Genomic DNA, 19,830 nt, shown 5'->3' on the forward strand with positions numbered 1-19,830 from the left:
TTCTATGTAAAAAACTACGACAAAATTCTGACTAAATCAGGACATAAAACAACGTGATTGTCAGTAAGGAGAGCGGAGACAGAGGAAAAAGGAGCTCCGGGGAGAATGTTATTACTGTACAGTGACTTAAACAGAGGTTGAATAAACAGTCTTTGTGAACCAGAAAAGTAAGAGTTTTCCTGTTTTCAGGTTTAGGCACCAGTTTTTTTTTGATTAACCTGCTTTGTGAAATGGACCCCTGAACATTACAGAAAACACCTGATTTCAGTGATTGCCTCAAGTTCAGGAGCTCCACCAAACTAGTCCCCCTCCTCTCCCTATAAATATATATATATATATATATATATATATATATATATATATATATATATATATATATATATATATATATATATATATATATATATATATATATTATAATTTAAAACAATTTTCAAGGTGCTGCTTTTCTGCCATTGTATCAGTAAGCCATGTTGGGCTTGGGGTGGCGGGGGTGAGGGTGCAATGTGCTGTTGCCAGCTGGTGGAGAAAATCAGCATGTACCTCTGGGATTGTAATTGTTTTTCACTGAAGGCTTAATTTCAGCACTGACACAGAAAACCTAATTCTGCCTCACATGGTTTAGGCTGCCAATTTTTCATGTCCACTCATACTGAAAACCTTTTTGCTGTGACCTGCATAGAAACAGTATTATTAGAATACTTAGATTACTCCTTCTTTTGCTCCCATTACTCTCTCTACCATGCACTGGCTCCATGTTTTACTCTGTAACAAGCACACTGTCTCCCTAGGTAGGGGTTCTGTTCTGGACACTGCTAATGGTAACTGGAGGGAAATTGGTGATCTAGCTTACATGGTTAACATGGCCCTAAAATTTATCTCTGGCCCTTTGCCCAGCATGAGCTCACATTTTACTTGCAAGAAGTCAACTGGGATATTAACACTTGAGAGTCAAATACTTCATGTAGCTGAAAATCCTGGTAGAGGTGCAGACATTACTCAATATACATAAGTAGGACATGGACGGATGGATCCATTTTTATAATTACTGTGAAAATGATTTACTCTACAATGATATAAGAAAGTCAAATGAACTTTGGATGTGTAAACTCACTTTAGGATTTACAACAAACATGTTTCCTCCGCCACGATATCCAGATCCAGCATTTTCTGACAGGTTTTCTATAAATTTCAGTCAGCTAAAGTGGTGCCAGTAGCACAATGTTGATATCCAATAGAATGGATAATCGTAGCATATTTAAAAATATTAGGTAAAAGTACAAATTTTATATTTCTTTAGATTTTGTGTCAATATTAAATCTTTATTTTGGAACCGGAGCCAGCTCCCCTGTTTGAATCATTAAAAAAAAGTCATAAATGTTATTGTGAGATGCTTAAAATGTTCTCCTTTTGATGTCTGATTTTTAAAAAGGGGATTTTACTTCACATCCCTGAGAACATTTTAAAACTCTCCCCTGCTTTTTTTTTTTATCCATCTTGAAATTGCAATGGAAAATAGTAATGGAAAAAAGTATATGGGGTTAACATTCAAAGCTTTTATAAAATGTTGGCAGTTGTTTAAAATTGTAATGAGTATAGGACTTTTTGGAAATCAACATATAAAAAACATAGAAAATCCCTTTATTGTCCCACAATGTATACATATTTGCATCCTTAAGCTAAAAGTATAGTTTGAAGAAACACAATTTTATTTAATTTAATTCACTTCATTTATATAGCAACAATTTACCATATATACCACCTCAAGTCACTTTACGGAGACAATACAGTCAGATTGGTTAAAAGTTTCGGTAAAGAAAAATCCTTTGATTGCATTGAGACATGCTGCTCCTGGATGAGCTTGCAACAAGAATTTTTGCTTGCAGTTTTCTATTGACTCTTCGGCAATCCCTCACAAAATAAATGTTTAACAAAGGTTACGGTTAGGAGAATACTACAACAATGCACATCGTTTTATATAAACCGTGTTACAGTCATCAATTTATGTTATGCAACAACAATGATTTTATAAAACTAGCCCTTTCCCAAAGTGATTAAAATATATACAGCAGATATAGGTCACTGAGCCTACAAAAAGGCTGACAGATACACTGAGGGAAGTGTAGAATTTCCACCTAGAAATGCATGTACATGTGACACTGTTCTCAATCTCTCTTGATTCATGGAGAAGTATTTTCTCCCAAAGAAAACCTCTTGGCCCAGATTAAACACCTTGCAAAAATACGTTAGATAGAGATGAAAACAAACATATATTTAAATAACCATAGTTTAAAACGTAAGTGGAGAAAATAGTGAATCAAATGGCTTTAGGAAGGATTTGTTTGTAGAGATCTATACTACAGTGAGTCTGACTTAAGGTTTTATTCTATTACTGTCTAATTAAGAAAATGCTCAGGGTTATCTATTAAGTTCTTAATTTAATGAAGAACAGGGCTACTTTCTCTATTTTACATCACTGGCTTCTATACCTCTGAATGTTGCTAACCCAATGGATAAAGGCAGAAGAGATTTCATTCTACACCACTCACTATAAAAAACCGCCTGCAAAACACTCAACATATTACACAACATCACTCTTACATATCCATTCTGCTGTCTATTTTAAGGGAAATATTTTTTACTCCTTCACCACCCCTCTTCTTTCATGAGGGAAGCTGTTTCAAACATAGCCCTCTTTTTCCTGAGTTTATTCTTGTGTATTGTTTAAATTTAAAAAGACATGTAACACTAATGGTTTTATATGACTTTACATTATTTCAGAGATTTGGGTATTATGCTGTTGATGTGGATAGGATATGACCCATTAAATGTGTTTTGAGCAATTTTCGACTTTATAAACCCAGTTTTAAAAAAAGTGTGTGCAGACAATAAGTAACTAAATTCAATTATGCGACGGGGTAGCTTAGTTTGTTCTATGTAGGATTTCGAGTAATTCATGGACGTTAAGATACAATTTATTTAGTTTTTTTTATATATATATATATATATATTATATTATACTATATTATACTTACAGTTTTCATATAGAAATTTAGTTACATTACTATATTATTTACTATATATATTATTTGACTGAAACCCTCAGTTTCGCACTTCTTATCTTCTGACAGCTTTGTAAATAAAATAAAAAAACAACCCTTAATATAAGGGATACACTGACAAAATATTTCTTTTCCTGTCCTGTAATCCTGGGAGTATTAAGTTAGCATTTATCCTCTGGGCATTTTGGTGATTTTGTCAGTTATGCATAAAGTAAGACAAATATATAACATTTTTATTGTTAAATTATTTACAATGACCACCTTCATGACCCAGTTACTCTGTCCTTTCCTCCTGGCAAATAAGTGGCACAATGACAGCATATAAAGCATCTTCCACACATGCTCATACATTAAATTGTAAAAGAGCCCATCACAAGAGACCCTCAACCTCTTTACAAATCATGCAGATGATGGATCCTGATGGGGTGACTGAAGAGAAGGCTGGCACCAGTGATAAATAACAATGATGAATTCATTTCTCTTCCTCTCAGAGCAGGAAAAGATGTAGATCTGATTGTTTTAGCCACTGTCAGATTACATGTGACGTGCATTGGCTGCACTATTTGTCAAAACATAATTTAAACAATATGTAGAAGAGAATCCCCACCTTTCCAAATTAATTTTGCAAGGTCCAAATTGTGGCTTAATAAGGAAATAAGTCTAATTTTTAATAGAAGAATTCCCTTCTTTTAAAGAGACTATATCATACAAAATAGACTTTGCTGAGTTGTTAAAATGTCTGAGTTGTATTATGCTGTACCTTCAACAAAATCAGTGGTATTTTGCTTGATTCATGCATCTCTGAATAATCCTTGTTAACTGTCTTCTACCTTAACTATATCAACAACCCCTCCCCAGTAAATGACAAACACACACACACCACTTTTTTCCAATTAGAAAGCACCGATGTGATGCAGAGAACAATAATTTCTGCTTAACTGTGAGTTTAGCGCCTTATATGCACAGTAACAACAACTGTTGTTTTTTTAGCTTTGTATGTGTGAGTCAAAATATAGTGTTGTTGGCTGTATAATTGTTTCAATCCTCAAGAAGAGCCTGAAAAAGATGTTTGATGAATGAGCAGGGATACACCAATATTAACATTTAGTACTTGCAATACACTGTACCCCCTAGAATGCTAAATAGAAGTTAGTCATAGTGAAGAGTTTGATTCTATTATTTACTAGGCTCTGTAGACCGAGGTGGACTTTTACCTTCAATCTGGGATAGTTGGGATGCATTTTTTTTCTCATTTTGTCACCTTGGCCAATCATAGCCTGGGTCTTTGTTTTTTTCAAGAAAAAGCATTAAATGGAAGGTTTATAATTCAAATTTACAAATAGGATTGCAAGAATGCAAAGGAAGCAACACAACATACCTAAAGATGAAATGCAAAGAAAATGTTAAAAAAATGGGACGCAGTCAAAGAAGAACTGGGAAGAGGTATATGTTTGTAATGTGTAAAATTGTCATGACTAGGAAATGGGTGAAGATTGGTGTGAAGTTATATTCACTATTTGAATGATGGAAAGGTCCATCAGATTAAATCTGGAAAATTTCACATTTTTTATGAAAAGCTGGGATGATTTTATATCACCATTGAGAACAGGATGTCGAAGAATAGCAAGTGTTTGAGAGGACCCATTTTTGCAACAGTGACGATACCAGTGGGGTGGGGGTGGAGCTGGGCAGAGGAGGGCCCTGAGTTTTGACATTGAACTCAGACACACAACTTGACATTGCCAATAACGGTAATACAGAATACAGTTTTATTCAAAACTTGTATTCTTTAACTCCTGAGACTGCAATATATTTAAACTGTAGTTATGTTGATCGCTTATGTGATATATTAGCTGATACAAATGGCAGTAAACAGTAAATTATGCTAACAGACCAATACAAAACATAATGCCGGCAAACCAATATTGCTAAACTAAGGACTTTTTTGATCATCTCCTATTTTTAAAATGTTCTTCTATGAATTATTTTTATTTTTTATTTTAAGGAATTTGTATTAGGTCTTTCTGCATGGAGTTTGCATGTTCTCCCTGAGCATGTGTGGATTCTCTCCGGGTATTCCGGCTTCCTCCCACAGTCCAAAAACATGACTGTTAGGTTAATTGGCTTCTCTTAGTTCTCCTTAGGTGTGAGTGTGTGCTTGAGTGGTTATTTGTCCTGTTTGTCTGTTGCCCTGCGATGGACTGGCGACCTGTCCAGGGTGTACCCCACCTCTCGCCCATTGACAGCTGGGGATAGGCACCAGCACCCCTTGCAACCCCACTTGGAATTAAGCGTGTTAGATGATGGATGGATGGAATCAGTATTAAGGGATCACTACAAAAAATATGAGGAGTTATTGACTAAGTTTGATGTCATGGACAATGCAAATGAGTTTACTACACTGCAAAAACAATCCAGAAATAAGTAAAAAATGGCTTAAATTAAGTATATTTAGCCTTAATTTGAGCAGGTAAATAAGATGATTTGCCAATGGAATGAGTATTTTCACTCTTAAAATAAGATAGTTAGATAATATTTACTTGAAATAAGACGATAAAATAGTTTTTTCTTATTTTAAAAGGAAATTGTCTTGTTCCATTGGCAAAGTGTCTTACTTACCTCCTCAAATCAAGAAAAAACACACTTATTTTAAGAAAAAATAACTTATTGAGATTTATATTTTTTGCAGTGTAGCAGTTCTTTCTCTCTCATAGGGCTGTTCCCTGAGAACAATTAGTGCTAACAATACTTCATATTTGCTGTATATTTTTAAAGTTCTTTACTACACACTTCACACAAACAAACCATCTAGTGCTAGTGCTACTCCCAAAACATCAAATGAACCAAAAGGCTATTTCCAAAATTAAGAAGTAAATCTGTCATCTGCCAAATCAAAATAGATATGTTCATATTCTAAGTAGCTGCAAACTTTTTTGCTGTGGTCATAGCTGATGAACAGAAATAAAATTAGAAAGTACTTTTTCACTTTCTTAATTTCCAAGCCTTTTTATCCGCTGCAGCTTGTATTTGAGTTTGTATTTTGTTGTTCTTCACACAAACAAAAACTGCGCTGCACCCAGAACTTGGCCCTCGTAGAGTCTCACTGAAGTTTTTGAATGCATCTGTCAAAGAGTGTGGGAAAGTTTCTCCCACTGTTTGCTCCAAGCATCCGCATGGTAGTGATACAATTTTATTAGCAGCACATCCAGGTCCAGGATGCTGTCAGGTACAGCATAGTAACATGCACTGGCATCATGTAGGGTCATTATAGAATAGCACAGTGGGTCGTCAAAGAATTAGAAGAAGAACTAGATACAATGGCCTTACTCCAAGAATGCTGCCCCATCCTGCCAACCCTGAGTGGTCAGTACTCAACCTAATTTATTGCATTAGTACGCTTTTTGGCAATTTGCCTCTCCTCTGGCCAACAAAAAGGAGGACTCGAAAAACTTGCTGCAACTAGTCCACAACCTTGATGTCAGTAGATAATGTGCCATGATTAAGCCTCTTGCTCTTAGTGATCAGTATGCACTGTGTATTTCACTCAAATAATGCATAGGAATAACTAGCAGGGTAGATTCACAACAACTTCTAAACTGAAGAAGACTCCAAGTTTAATTTTCAAAATTAGCGTTTTATTTTCAAATTGCAAAAACAGCTGATGCATAAAACTTAATGAGGAAGTCAAGGAAAAATCGGAAGAACACATTTGACAATGCCCCCAGCTTGGCTTAACAAAACTTCTCAATGTTGATATATGAAAAATACAAACGTAAAAGTTTTCCTGCGTACATGTGGCTAAAATAATTGTGATGAATCCAGAATTCACCCCTGTGCAGCAGTATGAACAGGAAAAAAGCTAAACGAACTTATGCTCCTAATGGGCTTTATATTAAAGCTTAAGCAAAAATTAAGTCTGAAAGAATCAGCTTCACCTGAACCACCTGTGATCAATGTCAGCACCGTCTCTCCTCCGAAGGCAAAGCACCTTTCAAGATCCCCTTCATTTAGCTCCTGGCCTTGTTTCTCTCTCCCGCTTTCCAGCAAACTTTCACCCACCTTCACCCCATCTCCACCTCCATCTCTCAGACTATTCTCAGTCCCACTCAAACTCTGGCCTATTCCACTACCAGTGTCGGACCCTGGGGGGAGGCGACTAGTCTAATCCTTTTCCTAGCTTACTCATCCGAACAAATGTAATTTTTCCAGTCTTCTGCCAGGGCCCAAGCTCAAAGAACTGATTTAATTTATTTCAATATCTGTACTGTATATCTTCTTTTGTCTCCTTGATCCCTTGGCACATAGCCGCTCACACTGAGCCTGGTTCTGCTAAAGGCTTCATCCAGTTAAAATGGAGTTTTTCCTCTCCACTGTTGCTACAAGCGTGCATGGTGTGTGCTGTGTACACTGTCGAGTCAATGAGTCATTTGACATGCAATCAGCTGGTTTTCCTTAGAAAACTTTTGACCAATTTCAGTGGTCCCTAATGAGTGCGTTAGGTTGGCATGTGTTGTGGATTGGCGCTGTATAAATAAACTGAATTGATTTGAATAAAACTTTTCTAATTGCAGCTTTTCTCTGTCTTAATTATTAATATCTTTACGATGAAATATTTACCTCCATTTGGAACTGTTCAATCATGGTCTTGAAAACCACAGAGCAATCTGAATTCAGCATTACTCCATATTTGGCCAGAGGGCATTTTGAACTTGATAAAGGGGCCAAAACACTGTAATCTACCATTCCAACTACTGTCTGATTAGGATAAAATTTTCTTCTTTTACAGTCATGGAATACACTGCGTAGTAAACCCTACTGATCCTGCTATCTTGATCTATCCAATGTGGTTCATCACATCTACTGTCAATAAAACTAGTGTATCAATAAACAAATGAAACCTGAAATAAAAAAGAACAGCAGCACCTAGAGCCAAAAGTTGCATATGGTATATGCCAGTTGGGAACCGGCTTAAACCAGTTTCCAAAGACATCAGGCATAAGCCAGTTCCCAACTGGCATAAGCCGGTTCCCAACTGGCATATACCATTTTTCAAAACTGGCATGCTAGATACCACATTTGTTTTCTAGTTGTCACTCAAAAGAAAACCCTATATTGGCTCTGCAATTGCTCAGCAATTGTTAGGCTAGTTTGTGGTCATATATTTGACAGTAGATTTTATGCACATAAGATGAAAAGAAGTTTTCAAGCTCTTACTCTATCTGAAAATTGGAAGATGATTAAGATGGGATGAATAACCACAAAGTAGCAAACCTTTATATGTCCTGTTGATCATAAGCTTCTATGAAGATGGATTTTTGTTAGGAACATTTTTTCATCAAGTTAAGTTATCATAAAATTTTTTAGTTATTACAAGCATTATAAAGGGAAGAGTAAAATGATCTGTGAAAGATTTAACAGTTTCCCTTTTGATTAATAAAAATGTAATAGGCTTTGTCTAGACCACTAAAACAAACAACTTTTTCCCTTGTTTGTAAAAATTCCAGAAGTGAACATTAAATATTGTAAATTTTTGCTGTGCATTTACAATAATCTACTCTACACTATTTGCGACTTTTCTTATGCTTCAAATCAATGAAATAAAAATCCATGTGCTCTGTGTTAGAAATTCATCCCTTTAACAGTTCATTTCACATTACTTATTTATGATCTTATTGGACCATAAAAATGCCCTTATCCAACCCTTTAAAAAATGATCTTATTTGAGGCACATTGCATGCACTTTTATCAGTATGGATTGCTGACAAATTGCTTTTCACCGAGCAGCAATCGGTCAATTTGAATGTTCAGGCCTTGAGAAACACTTTTTCAAGAGGTACTTGTTTGAATGATACTGTACAGGAAAATGTAACAAGGCAGTAAATGCAGTCATTCAGCCCAGGGCAAAACACATGCAGGGAAGATTTTCCTCCATAAATACAATGGGTATTGTAGCTAGTCATCTGAACATAACGATTAAACCGGTTCAAGGTGGGGATATATTCACAACGGTCCCAATTTATCTTATGCTAATTATCTTTATTTATTTTTCTATTTTGTTGTTCCCCCCTCTTGTCTTCCTTTATTCCTTTTTGTTTGCAGTTTGGATCACTTTAAACTATACAGTATTGCCTGTGAATGTAAAAACTATAAACCTCTCAGATAACATCAACATTGAATGTGATGTGTGTCAAAGAGAGCAAACACATTAGACATATTAAAAAAGAAAAGCAAGAATCCAATGGTTTGTTAACATGTTATATGATGAAAATGTGTGGGAATTCAATGGGCAGTTATTATGGAAAAGAACCTGACAGCTCCAGTAAACTGCTTCCCTTACGGCCATCGATATGCAGAAATTGAGCAGTGCTAGCTTATTTTAAAGAGATAAAACTGATATAGATAAAAAAAAAATATTTAAAAAAGTGGCACAAAGTGGACATGTTCTTTCAAGCCTTTTAAGAATTTATGGTCCTGGTGGGACCTAAACAAAAGGATTTTCTGCTTGCTTGAGCTAAGTATTGTTAATGTTTCACCAACATATTTTTAAAGCATTATATCTTTTTTCTTTACTCACCTGCATATTTTCTTTTTCTTTCCAGGCCTTTGATGCTTTTATCTACATCTTCTTTGCACTGGAGATGGTGATAAAGATGGTGGCTCTCGGAATCTTTGGCCGCCGCTGTTACCTGGGAGATACCTGGAACAGGCTGGACTTTTTCATCGTAATGGCTGGGTGAGGTTTTTCTTTTTTTTTTTTCTTTTTTTTTTGCTTTTTTACAGAAAGCAAAAATAATATTTGTAGCTAATATTAAAACTGAGTGTGTAAGACTCAACCAATTATATCTTTGTCCTAGGTGTTATTATCGCCAATTATCCCTCCATCTACTCTTATCTGGTCCTTTAATGATTGCAGAGGGAGTCTCAAGTTATCCAAGCTGACACTGAGCAAGAGAGAGAGCAGACAGCATAGTTAAATTATCTTATTGTAATATCAGATTAAATATATTCACTTTAAACTCTGCACTAACCCATTAAGTGTAGGTAACTATCCACTGAATTGTTTTGATGCTCTATTTACATTACAATGCAAGTGTCTGTTTGAACTTCCAATTGCAAACTTTATTTGCTGGGATTTACTTTTATTGTGACTGACAGAAGGTTTTGCACACCTGTATAACAGAATAAAAAAATAATAGATTTCTATTGGAAATTCTTAAAGATAATACTTGAAATAGCATTTTTCACATTTTTTACTTTACTTTCTTACCTCCAAATAAAAGACAAGGCAACCAACTGCCTTCAGATGTTTTGTAATATATAAAAAGAAAAAACTTATGAGTGTCAGGTACTGTTAGCAGTAAAAAAAGAGAATTATTTATTACATCTAGGGCCAGGAATTTGATGTGTTTAATTTGATTAATTTAACAACTTAGAAAAAATCAAGTACCTCCAATGAGTGAGGCAGGTGCCAAGACGCCAGATCAATGGCAAGAATAAGTCTTGGGCAATAAATAGCCTTACTCTACCAGTAATCAGATCCCCTGCAGGAATAATAAGCTGGCCAAAGGATGAGATACAGGCAACAAATGTTAAGACACGAAAGCTCCTAAACATGCGCGGAGGGTACTGCCCCAAATCCAGCACCCTGAGACTGTACGCTAGCCGAAAGGAAGGAGGCTGAGGACTAGTGAGCATGAGAGCCACTATCCAGGATGAATATCCAAGATCCATAAGTAGATCAAGGACAAGGCTCCATCAGACGATGTGCTGAGTGAATGTCTCAGACAATAGGTACCAGAAGAATAGGTTCTGTCATGGGAGGACAAGCCCCTACACGGGATTTACCAACAAAACATAACTCAGAAAATCCTTCCAATAGCTAAATAAACTGACTGGAGGACAGCACAGAGGCACAAATCATGGCTGCAAAGGAGCAGGCTCTCAGCACCAGAGCAATAGATGCCGAGATCTACCACACCAGACAAGACCCCAGGTGCAGACATTGCAAAGAGGCCCCTGAGACAATGCAGCACATAACTGCAGGGTGTAAGATGCTGGCAGGGAAAGCTTGCATGGAGCACCTGTCCAACTGGCTGGAATAGTATACAGGAACATTTGTGCAGAGTGTAGGCTGGAAACCCCAAGGTCAAAGTGGGAAACACCTCCAAAGATGGTAGCGAATGACCGAGCAGAGATCCTGCGGGACTTCCAGATACAGACGGACCAAATGTTATTGGCAAACCAACCAGACATGGTGGTGGTGGTGGCAAAAAAAAGCAGAAGAAAGCCGTTGTGGTTGACATAGCAATACCAAGTGACAGCAACATCAGGAAAAAGGAACATGAAAAACTATAGAAATACCAGGAGTTCAAAGAAGAACTGGAGAAAACCTGGAAGGTCAAGGCATAAGTTGTACCTGTGGTCATTGGGGCACTCGGCCACTGACTCCCAAAATGGAAATCTCTGTCCAGAAAAATGCATTTCTAGGAATAGCAAAGATACTGCGCAGAACCTCAACTTGACAAAAGGCTGGATGGCACAAAGTTTTTAACTGCTCATCCGATTTTTTTGCATGTCACACTGACTGCGTTTAGAGAGGCTAAGCAGGGTGAGCAGATCAGGCATATTATTTTTTACTTCTGTCTCTTTGCCACACAAATAAAAGAATCCTAGATTTGATTGGGACAGGTTTTTGAAGGTTATTAAAAATAAGTAAAAAAAAAAAAAAGCAAAACAACCAGTGCAGTTACAACAAAGCCCTACTTAAGCAGTGTGTACAGCATCTCAAACAAGAAAAGATGGAGAATTTTTATAAGACTATAATAAAAATATAATGTACACTGTACTAAAGAAATATTTATTGAAATTGTTACCCAGTTGGAAACAATTTCACATAGTTTTCTAATAATTGAGAAGTTACAAACTTTTTCATAATAACTGACGTTTTCCCTAATACCGCAGAATTGACAAAGTTTTTCCAAATACCTTAGAACTGACAATTCTTTTTGACATCTGCTTTCCTAAGAAATTAAGATGTCCTAAAATGAACACCCTACTAGAGACTGACACGGGAGTGGATTTTCACTCCTGTCCCGTCCCACGCCCACAGAAAAAAATTGTGTCCCGTCCCGATCCCGGGCCAGAGTAGAAATCTAAATCCTGTCCCGTCCCACTCCTGGTGAAATAACTCCCACTTCCATCCCGCTCCCATTCAGAATGACTCCCGCTCCTGCACCACTCCCTTTCTTGTTTTGTTTTTTTTGAGCGCGGGTGAAAAACTCAGAGCGAAAGCACTGTTGGTTTTTGGGTCGTGTAGTTTTTTTGACACGCATTATAGTGTAGGCTTCAAGGAAAAAAACTACAAAATGGCAGCGCCGTGCCAGTACTGGATTTTTTTTTTCTTTCTATTTTATTTTCTTTTTTGGCATCGATCCTAGATTTTTTTAGTTACTATTGGTTTGCTCCCGCTCCCGTCTGCTCCCGTTAATGTTTAATCCTGTACCGTCCCAATCACGTGATCGTTACTAATACTGACTCCCATCCCACGGGAATCCCGTGACCCGTGGGATTCCCGAAAAAATTTCATTCTCTACACCCTACAGAGGTCCACTGGAGGCATTGAAGTGTAAAACAATTTGAAACAAAAGATGTTCACATGGCTAACGACAGTATCCACCACTGTAGTAAGAATTTCCACATACGACTAAATGAAATTCCCTGGTAAAATAGACGTGAATTGTTTTTTTTTCTTGATATGCGGCCTAAAGAGAAAAAAAGGTTGCCTCAGTGGGATTTATGTTTTAATGCACCTAATATTACATGTTAAACAGCAACGGCTACCGGTAATCTCTTAAAAGCAATGCTTTATGCACATTAATGCAGTACACTATTCTAACGAGTTTGCATAAAATATCAGGGATTTCAAAAAAAAAACCAAAATGATTAAACTTCCAACAAATCTGATTAATAAATAAAAATATTTATTTTTATGCTGCTGTACTCTTATATTCTGTATTCAGCAATTTAGGACCAAAAAGGTTTATTTTTTTGTTGGTATTTTTTATTTTGACAATGTTTGGTTTTCTTTTAAGTTACTTTTAATTCAATCTAAAAAATATACAGAGAAAAGACAATTAGGAAAAATATATTGTAACAATTACTTTGTCTTTGGCGCTCAGAGCTCGGCAGGAAACATAGTAATTCATTTTGATAGATATGCATGAAAAGGAGTAAGGAATAGGGTTGTTTCCCCCCCAGACCTGAAACTGGTGGTGGAGTGGAGATAGATGAAGTTGGTCAGTCTGTAGACTGCTGGTTAGCGAGACGATATGCTGAGCTTTATGGGGAGATCCAGTGGATTGCGTGAGCTGATACTAGAGCTTCACTCAAAGACCTGGAAGATGGAAGTCCAGTTGGATAACATAGGTTGAAAGAACCTGTCTATGATGAGCAAGCATGAAGCGAGAGTGGAGAGGAAAAACTCCCAGTTGGGAAGAAACCTCTGGCAGAACCAGGCTCAACAGGGTGGTCTTCTGCCAGACCGGTTAAGATGAGACAGGGAACGCACTAAGAGTCCGGGAGGAATGACACTCTGATGAAGCTTTAGCTACGAAGGTGGAGGAGGGGCTGGACGTGGGTTGAAACAGTGTCATCTGAATGAAGTCGCGGCACATCTGCCGCCTGCGCACAGGAGCAGACAGGTCGGTAGCGGAGGCCCTTTTAAGATTAACTTTGGATTCAGATTGAGTTCCACCACTAATAAAAACATATAAGATCAAATGTATAGAAGGATAGCATAATCAAAGTACTCTGTGAAAACACAAGTCTGGTGTGAGGTTTGCCACACAATATTTTACAGAACATATATAGAGGTAGGTGTTCTGGTAAAATTAGAACAAATTTTCACTCTGTGGTCTACAAGTAGCAATTCTGCCTTTATGTGGTCTGGTAAAAATAAACCTTTACAACTTGTAAAGTGGAAATTACCAGAGCACCAGAGAAAAACATGTTGGATCCAAAGATTAACTCCACCTGATACTTGGGCAAGACAGTAATGAACTACGTACAGTAATTCATCAGGGGATGAATCAAATGCATTTATGTATTTTTTTTAAATACATATGTCAAGCATTTTGTAAGCTACAAACACAACAAGAGAGAACGCTTAAAGCTGCACTGTTCACCATACAGAATAGTTTCTCTGCTCTCCGCCATTTTGAAAGGTAAAAGTTTATCTCATTTCAGCAACTGCAGTATCATAGAATTTTCCCAGCTTTCGGTAGAAATTACGACATGAGTGGGTGGTAATGTGCAATTTTGATGTCTACTTTTGGTATTTGCCATATTCACAATACCACATGATAGCACCATTTAAGTACCATCTGTAAAACTTGCATTGCCAAGTATACCCTTCCCAGAGTGAATCATGGAGGTCATAGGATCATGGTAGAGGATGGTTTATTTCAACCAGAACTGATAAGCTTGTCAGAGTTGATAAAAAGATGGAAATAATACATGTCAGGCCAGAGGGAAAATACTGTTACCGACTGCAAAAGCAACTGAGAACTGGGGTGGAAGTTCACCTTACAGGAGTTCAGCAACCCTGAAGATATTGGTCATTCAGGGCAGATCAAAGTTTATAGTATTGTAAAGCTAAAATAAGGCAAAGTCCATAACAAAATCCAATGATTTCAATATACCCCTTCCCTAGATGTACTGAGCCGGTGGCTTCTAATGAAATTTTATTTGTCATTTTCATGTGTAAGATTTCTTGAAAAATATCAGATTTCTTCCACCTTACAGATATGTATCTCACTGCATGTGCATAGCATAAATTCCTTATGATGCATCGGAGTCTGTGGTTGTATTGGGGCCAATGAAAAAAAATTCAAAGGTTATTATTACTTTTACCATTCACCTTATGGATTAATGGATTTAGTCAAGCAAATCCTCTAATTGTAAAGCAGTTCAAGTGAATGTTAAATTTGGCTTTTTTACATGTTTTCTTCTCCATTTACCATGTGACAGTTCTTGTTGTACCTGTGTCAACCGAACGCTAGCAAAACTTTTTAAAAATTTTTTTTATATATATAGTTAAATCACAGACAGCTCTTTTACGTTACTGAAACTATGAGATAAATAACATGTGTTTAGCATCTCAACAAGTTTAGGCTGCCACTAACTTCCAAAGCAGCCGAAAAGAAGATACTAGTAGTAGATGCTAGTAGCATCTGAAGAAGCCTTTCACACATGAAAGTGAACATTTTAATTTGAATATTAAAAGAAATATCACTAATCTATTATTCTTAGAACTAAAAATGGTAAGGGAATGGTTGAATGTAAAATGCTTTTAAGTGACATGATGCACCTGCTTGTGCCTGCAATTACCTTACCACACACGTCAGCATTATACAAAAGGGGCTGGTGGATGGAACACACACATCCATCCCAAGATTTAATTGCCGTTTCCATGGAACACGATGCATGGACACAAACACTCACATGCAAAGAGAAATAAACCAGATCTGCTCAAACACCTCCTTTGATCCAAGTGAAAGAAGATGCTCTTACGTGGCTAATAAAGCAAATATGAGTAGGTGTTTGCAGTACGTATGATGCAGTGCATCAATCTGTTTGAACACTGGAATAGGATTGTAAAGACACGCCCTGCATATCAAATCATTTAAAATAGTTTTGCTTTCATATTAAGAAAAGGAATTTACAGTTTTGATGACAATATTTGTAGCAGAATTTTAAAAAGCACTGAATTGTGTTTTTGTATGGGAGAAAGACAGAAATTTTGAACGGGAGTATGTCTGTTCTGTTGGAAGAAAAAAAAACAACAGGTTTCCAGACTTAGCAGGGTAGGTGGAGGGACATTCATCTTCGTTTGACCCGAATTACTTTATCCCCAGTAGATGTGCAGAGCCTTTCAGTATGACTGTATGTGTGCTTTTCAGGCTTAGCCTTGGCACCTCGAGTTTATCATTGAGGAATGTGTATGTGTGAATGGCTCTTGTCTTTGTTTTTCTTCTGAGCAACTGTACATTCGGTCAGAGCCCAAGCTCTTTTTTGAGGGCATGTCCAACATTTCCTGACCAAATCACAGCAGGCATTCGGGTTATGAGCTCTGTCTTTTTTCTCTCTCTGTTTCCAATGGGTATCACCTCACTATTCCACAGTCCTTCCTTCCTCATTACTTAAATGACCAATTGTGCTCTACTTTATTTTGCTTTTAGTTATTATTATTTTTTTTTATATCACCATAAGTATATATATCCCACAAGGGTAAACTGGAAGAAACTAATAAATAAAAAAAGCTTCATTTGCCCAGAAAGAACCAAAGATAAATTTAATAATCGCAACTATAAGAGAATGAAAGGTATCTGTGCCAAAATAAGATTTTGCCACTATCCTTTTATTCTTAAATATGATGGTTAATGCCAAAATTGAACTAGAAATGTAGTTTTGATTAATGAACTATACAGCCGCTTATGATGTTACATAAACATTTTATACCTTTGTATAGGTTGAATCACACACTAAGCTTATTTGTGTATAATCCAAAAATATTCTCATATATCACTTTGTTTATCATATCATGTACATTTGGTTTAAACTGCTTGTGTATAAATCCATTAAGGTAAATAGATGAAGCGCTGTTAAAGAAAAAAAAAAGTTGTTGCTGTTCTCCAAGGTGTTACATATGGTTAAAAATGTATGGTTCATATTCCCACTGACCTACACTTAAGCAAGGCAGGTTTTTTGTGAATTTTACACAAATAGTAAAGTGAGATGTTTTGCAATAAAAAAAGCATAGATAAAAAAATCACAATGAAAAAATAAAATGCATCAAAAATAAAAAGTAAAAGGTTTTGCATACCATTAACAAAACATGATTCTGAAGTGTAGATGATAAAACTGTCTTTCACCTGTATGGGAGAGCTCCAGTAAACAGTAATCTTTTGCACAGTGATTTAAAAACACCAGAATTAATTCCAGGGCGGCTGGGGAGCACAGAAACTAGATGCTAGATGCGGGATAAATACTTTAAAAGATGTCTTTTCATTCCATCACATAACATTAGAAGAATAATCTTGCAGATTTGACAAAAGATTAAAATGGCAAGAAACTGGAGCCTTGAGCGACCCCATTTGTTATGGTGCTTTATTGTCCAGACATGGTGAAGATACCGTTTTCTTACATGGAGTTAAAATGTCCGCTACATCTAGATAAAAAAGTTTGACCATAAAAACAAGTATTGTGTTGTTGTTTTTTTAATACTTTGACATTTTCATCAAGTTTCTCTGTAGCATTTCTGCTTCTGAATCATGCAGGGATAGAAAATTAATCTGTTGCATTTCTGCATCTGCAAAAGAAATATTCTTCACACAGATTACAGGAGCTTTAGGGATAAAAGGAATAAGACTATTGATGCAAGTACAGAGGGAAAATATCTTCCGGCACCTCTTTTAGCTTGCCCTGCCATATGAATGAACTTATAGGTGTTGGAAAAACCAAGTAATCCTACTTAAGTGACTGTGAAGGGCAAATAGAAAGTGCTTCCCTGTGGGATCAATAAAGTATCATAATATTATAAATGGCATGGCCACTAACTCTGTCTATCGTATGTGATAGACAGAGATTGATTTGTTCTTTGAGTCCTGAAGATAAGATTAGGTTGTAATTGTGTGACAGCTGTGTAGTAGTTGGTTTCATGCTGTCCAGGCATTTAATAGCCATGAGAAAATCACATTTGGGATGAAGTTTAAAACACATGCTTAATTGGTTTTACACAGTATCATTTACATAAAAAACCCTCCCTCACTTAAACTTTATCTGTACTAATGATTAGAGTTGTATAGCAGTATCGGCACATTTAAAAATACTCACAGCTTCTGCGGACACATATATATTTCACCATGATTGCTCTAGTGTGAAAGTGGTTTGGGGGGGGGGGGCACAAACGACTTAACCACGGCTTGAAAATGACTTGCTAACAGATGCCAGGCTCTGACTGAGACACAATATCCTGCAGGCAACACTTAAAATAAAATGTATCCATATTGCTGCCTTTTCTTCCAATATATCTTTCATGTCATTCTCCCACTCACTGTTTTGTAAGTGTATCCCCAAACCTTGAGTGTTAAACTAGTTAGGACCCTTGCAGATGTATGGACTGGAGTGAAAGTCTAATTTATTCAGCAATTCAAAAACATTAAAAACCACCATTCATTCAAATAAATGATTAAAGTAAAAATCAGTACTGCAAAAAAAAATTAGGTAACCTGATGTAAGTGTGCTTTAGGGTCATTGAAATCCATGAATTATTTACGCTTGATTGTTACTAGTATGTATGTATGTATTAGGAATGCAAGTTATCGATTAATGAATAGATGCTAAGTTGATTGATCTTATGGGATCGACTAACGATATATTGATAAACGGGCATTTTCTTAAAAACCTGTTTTCTCTTGTATTAGGTGGACCTTTCCATAACTTAAAGGGCTCAATATTTTTTGTATAATATGCAGAGATAAAAAAAAAAAATCCATTATTATATTTTAACAATTCATTGTGCCAGCTGTATTAAATACAAACTCTGTAAACAAAATAAGTTGTCTTAAATATTTTTTTTTTTTTTAAGATAGAACAAAATAGCTGTGCAGTAACTGAGTAAGATTTTTTTTTTTTTCTTATTTTACGCAAACAGATATGTAAAACCAGTATGCGAAATACCTGTCAATATTTGGGGGGTCTCCGTCTCCCAATTGTTTCACAATACCGATCTAAATCTTCTCAATATGCAGAAGGCCTATAACATTTCAAAGTCAAAGTCAGCTTTAATGTCAATTCTTCACATTCACCAGACAAACAAGGACTCGAGAGGACGTTTCTCATTTACCAACAGTGAAACAGATCAAGTGCACAGGCACAACAGATAAGATCAGTTCGTAATACTGAAATTTAAACACTCAATTTCACAATAAAATATAAATTGTACAACAGGATAAAATATGCAACACTTATGCTAGTGCAAAAAGGCAGATGGTAATGCCAGCAGAAAAATAAAAATAATAATAATAATTATTATTATTTTTCTGGGGGTCTCATGGGTTAATCGGGACACCCCTTATTTTGCACTCTTAGTAAAACCATTAGGCTATGTTACTGTGACATGCTGTCAGACTATTTGCCCCTTCGTTTCAAAGAAGTGGATGCTAGTTGTGCAATAGCTGTTTTTAGTGTAATACTGCATGCAGTGCTGGGACAGACTGTGCTGTAAACAGCGTTGAATACTGGGCTTCTGGTTGCCTTCGAAGGAATGTAAAACTTGGCTTCATGAAGTGCATTAGCACAAAAAGCTAGCATGTGTATCTATCTATCTATCTATCTATCTATCTATCTATCTATCTATCTATCTATCTATCTATCTATCTATCTATCTATCTATCTATCTATCTATCTATCTATCTATCTATCTATCTATCTATCTATCTATCTATCTATCTATCTATCTATCTATCTTTCTTTCTTTCTTCTATCGATCTATCAATCTATCTATCTGTGTCTATATATATAGTATATATGCATATGACCTGGGCCTTGGGCAAGAACATTAGAGCTGTCTGCCTACCTCAAAGAAACCAAACCATCTCAGATTTTGCCCAGTCAAACGAGGTTTGTGTCGACGGACCAGGGCACTATGTTGGGAAGTAGGCCTTTGGGAAAAGGAGACAATAGACAATGGAACATAATAAGGCAATAT

General features: G+C 36.3%; 1 protein-coding gene across 1 annotated transcript in view; it reads left to right on the plus strand.

The window, feature by feature from the left end:
• Window positions 1-19,830, plus strand: part of LOC119777652 (voltage-dependent T-type calcium channel subunit alpha-1I-like) — a 182,615-nt gene that overhangs the window by 67,081 nt on the left and 95,704 nt on the right. The window contains exon 3 of the mRNA XM_038276619.1: window positions 9,662-9,795. Within this exon, the coding sequence (XP_038132547.1) occupies window positions 9,662-9,795 (134 nt within the window). The remainder of the gene's footprint in view (window positions 1-9,661; window positions 9,796-19,830) is intronic.

The sequence above is a fragment of the Cyprinodon tularosa genome, unplaced genomic scaffold (assembly GCF_016077235.1).
Source record: "Cyprinodon tularosa strain WSP-4 unplaced genomic scaffold, ASM1607723v1 ctg126, whole genome shotgun sequence".
In the NCBI taxonomy this organism is placed as follows: Eukaryota; Metazoa; Chordata; class Actinopteri; order Cyprinodontiformes; family Cyprinodontidae; genus Cyprinodon; species Cyprinodon tularosa.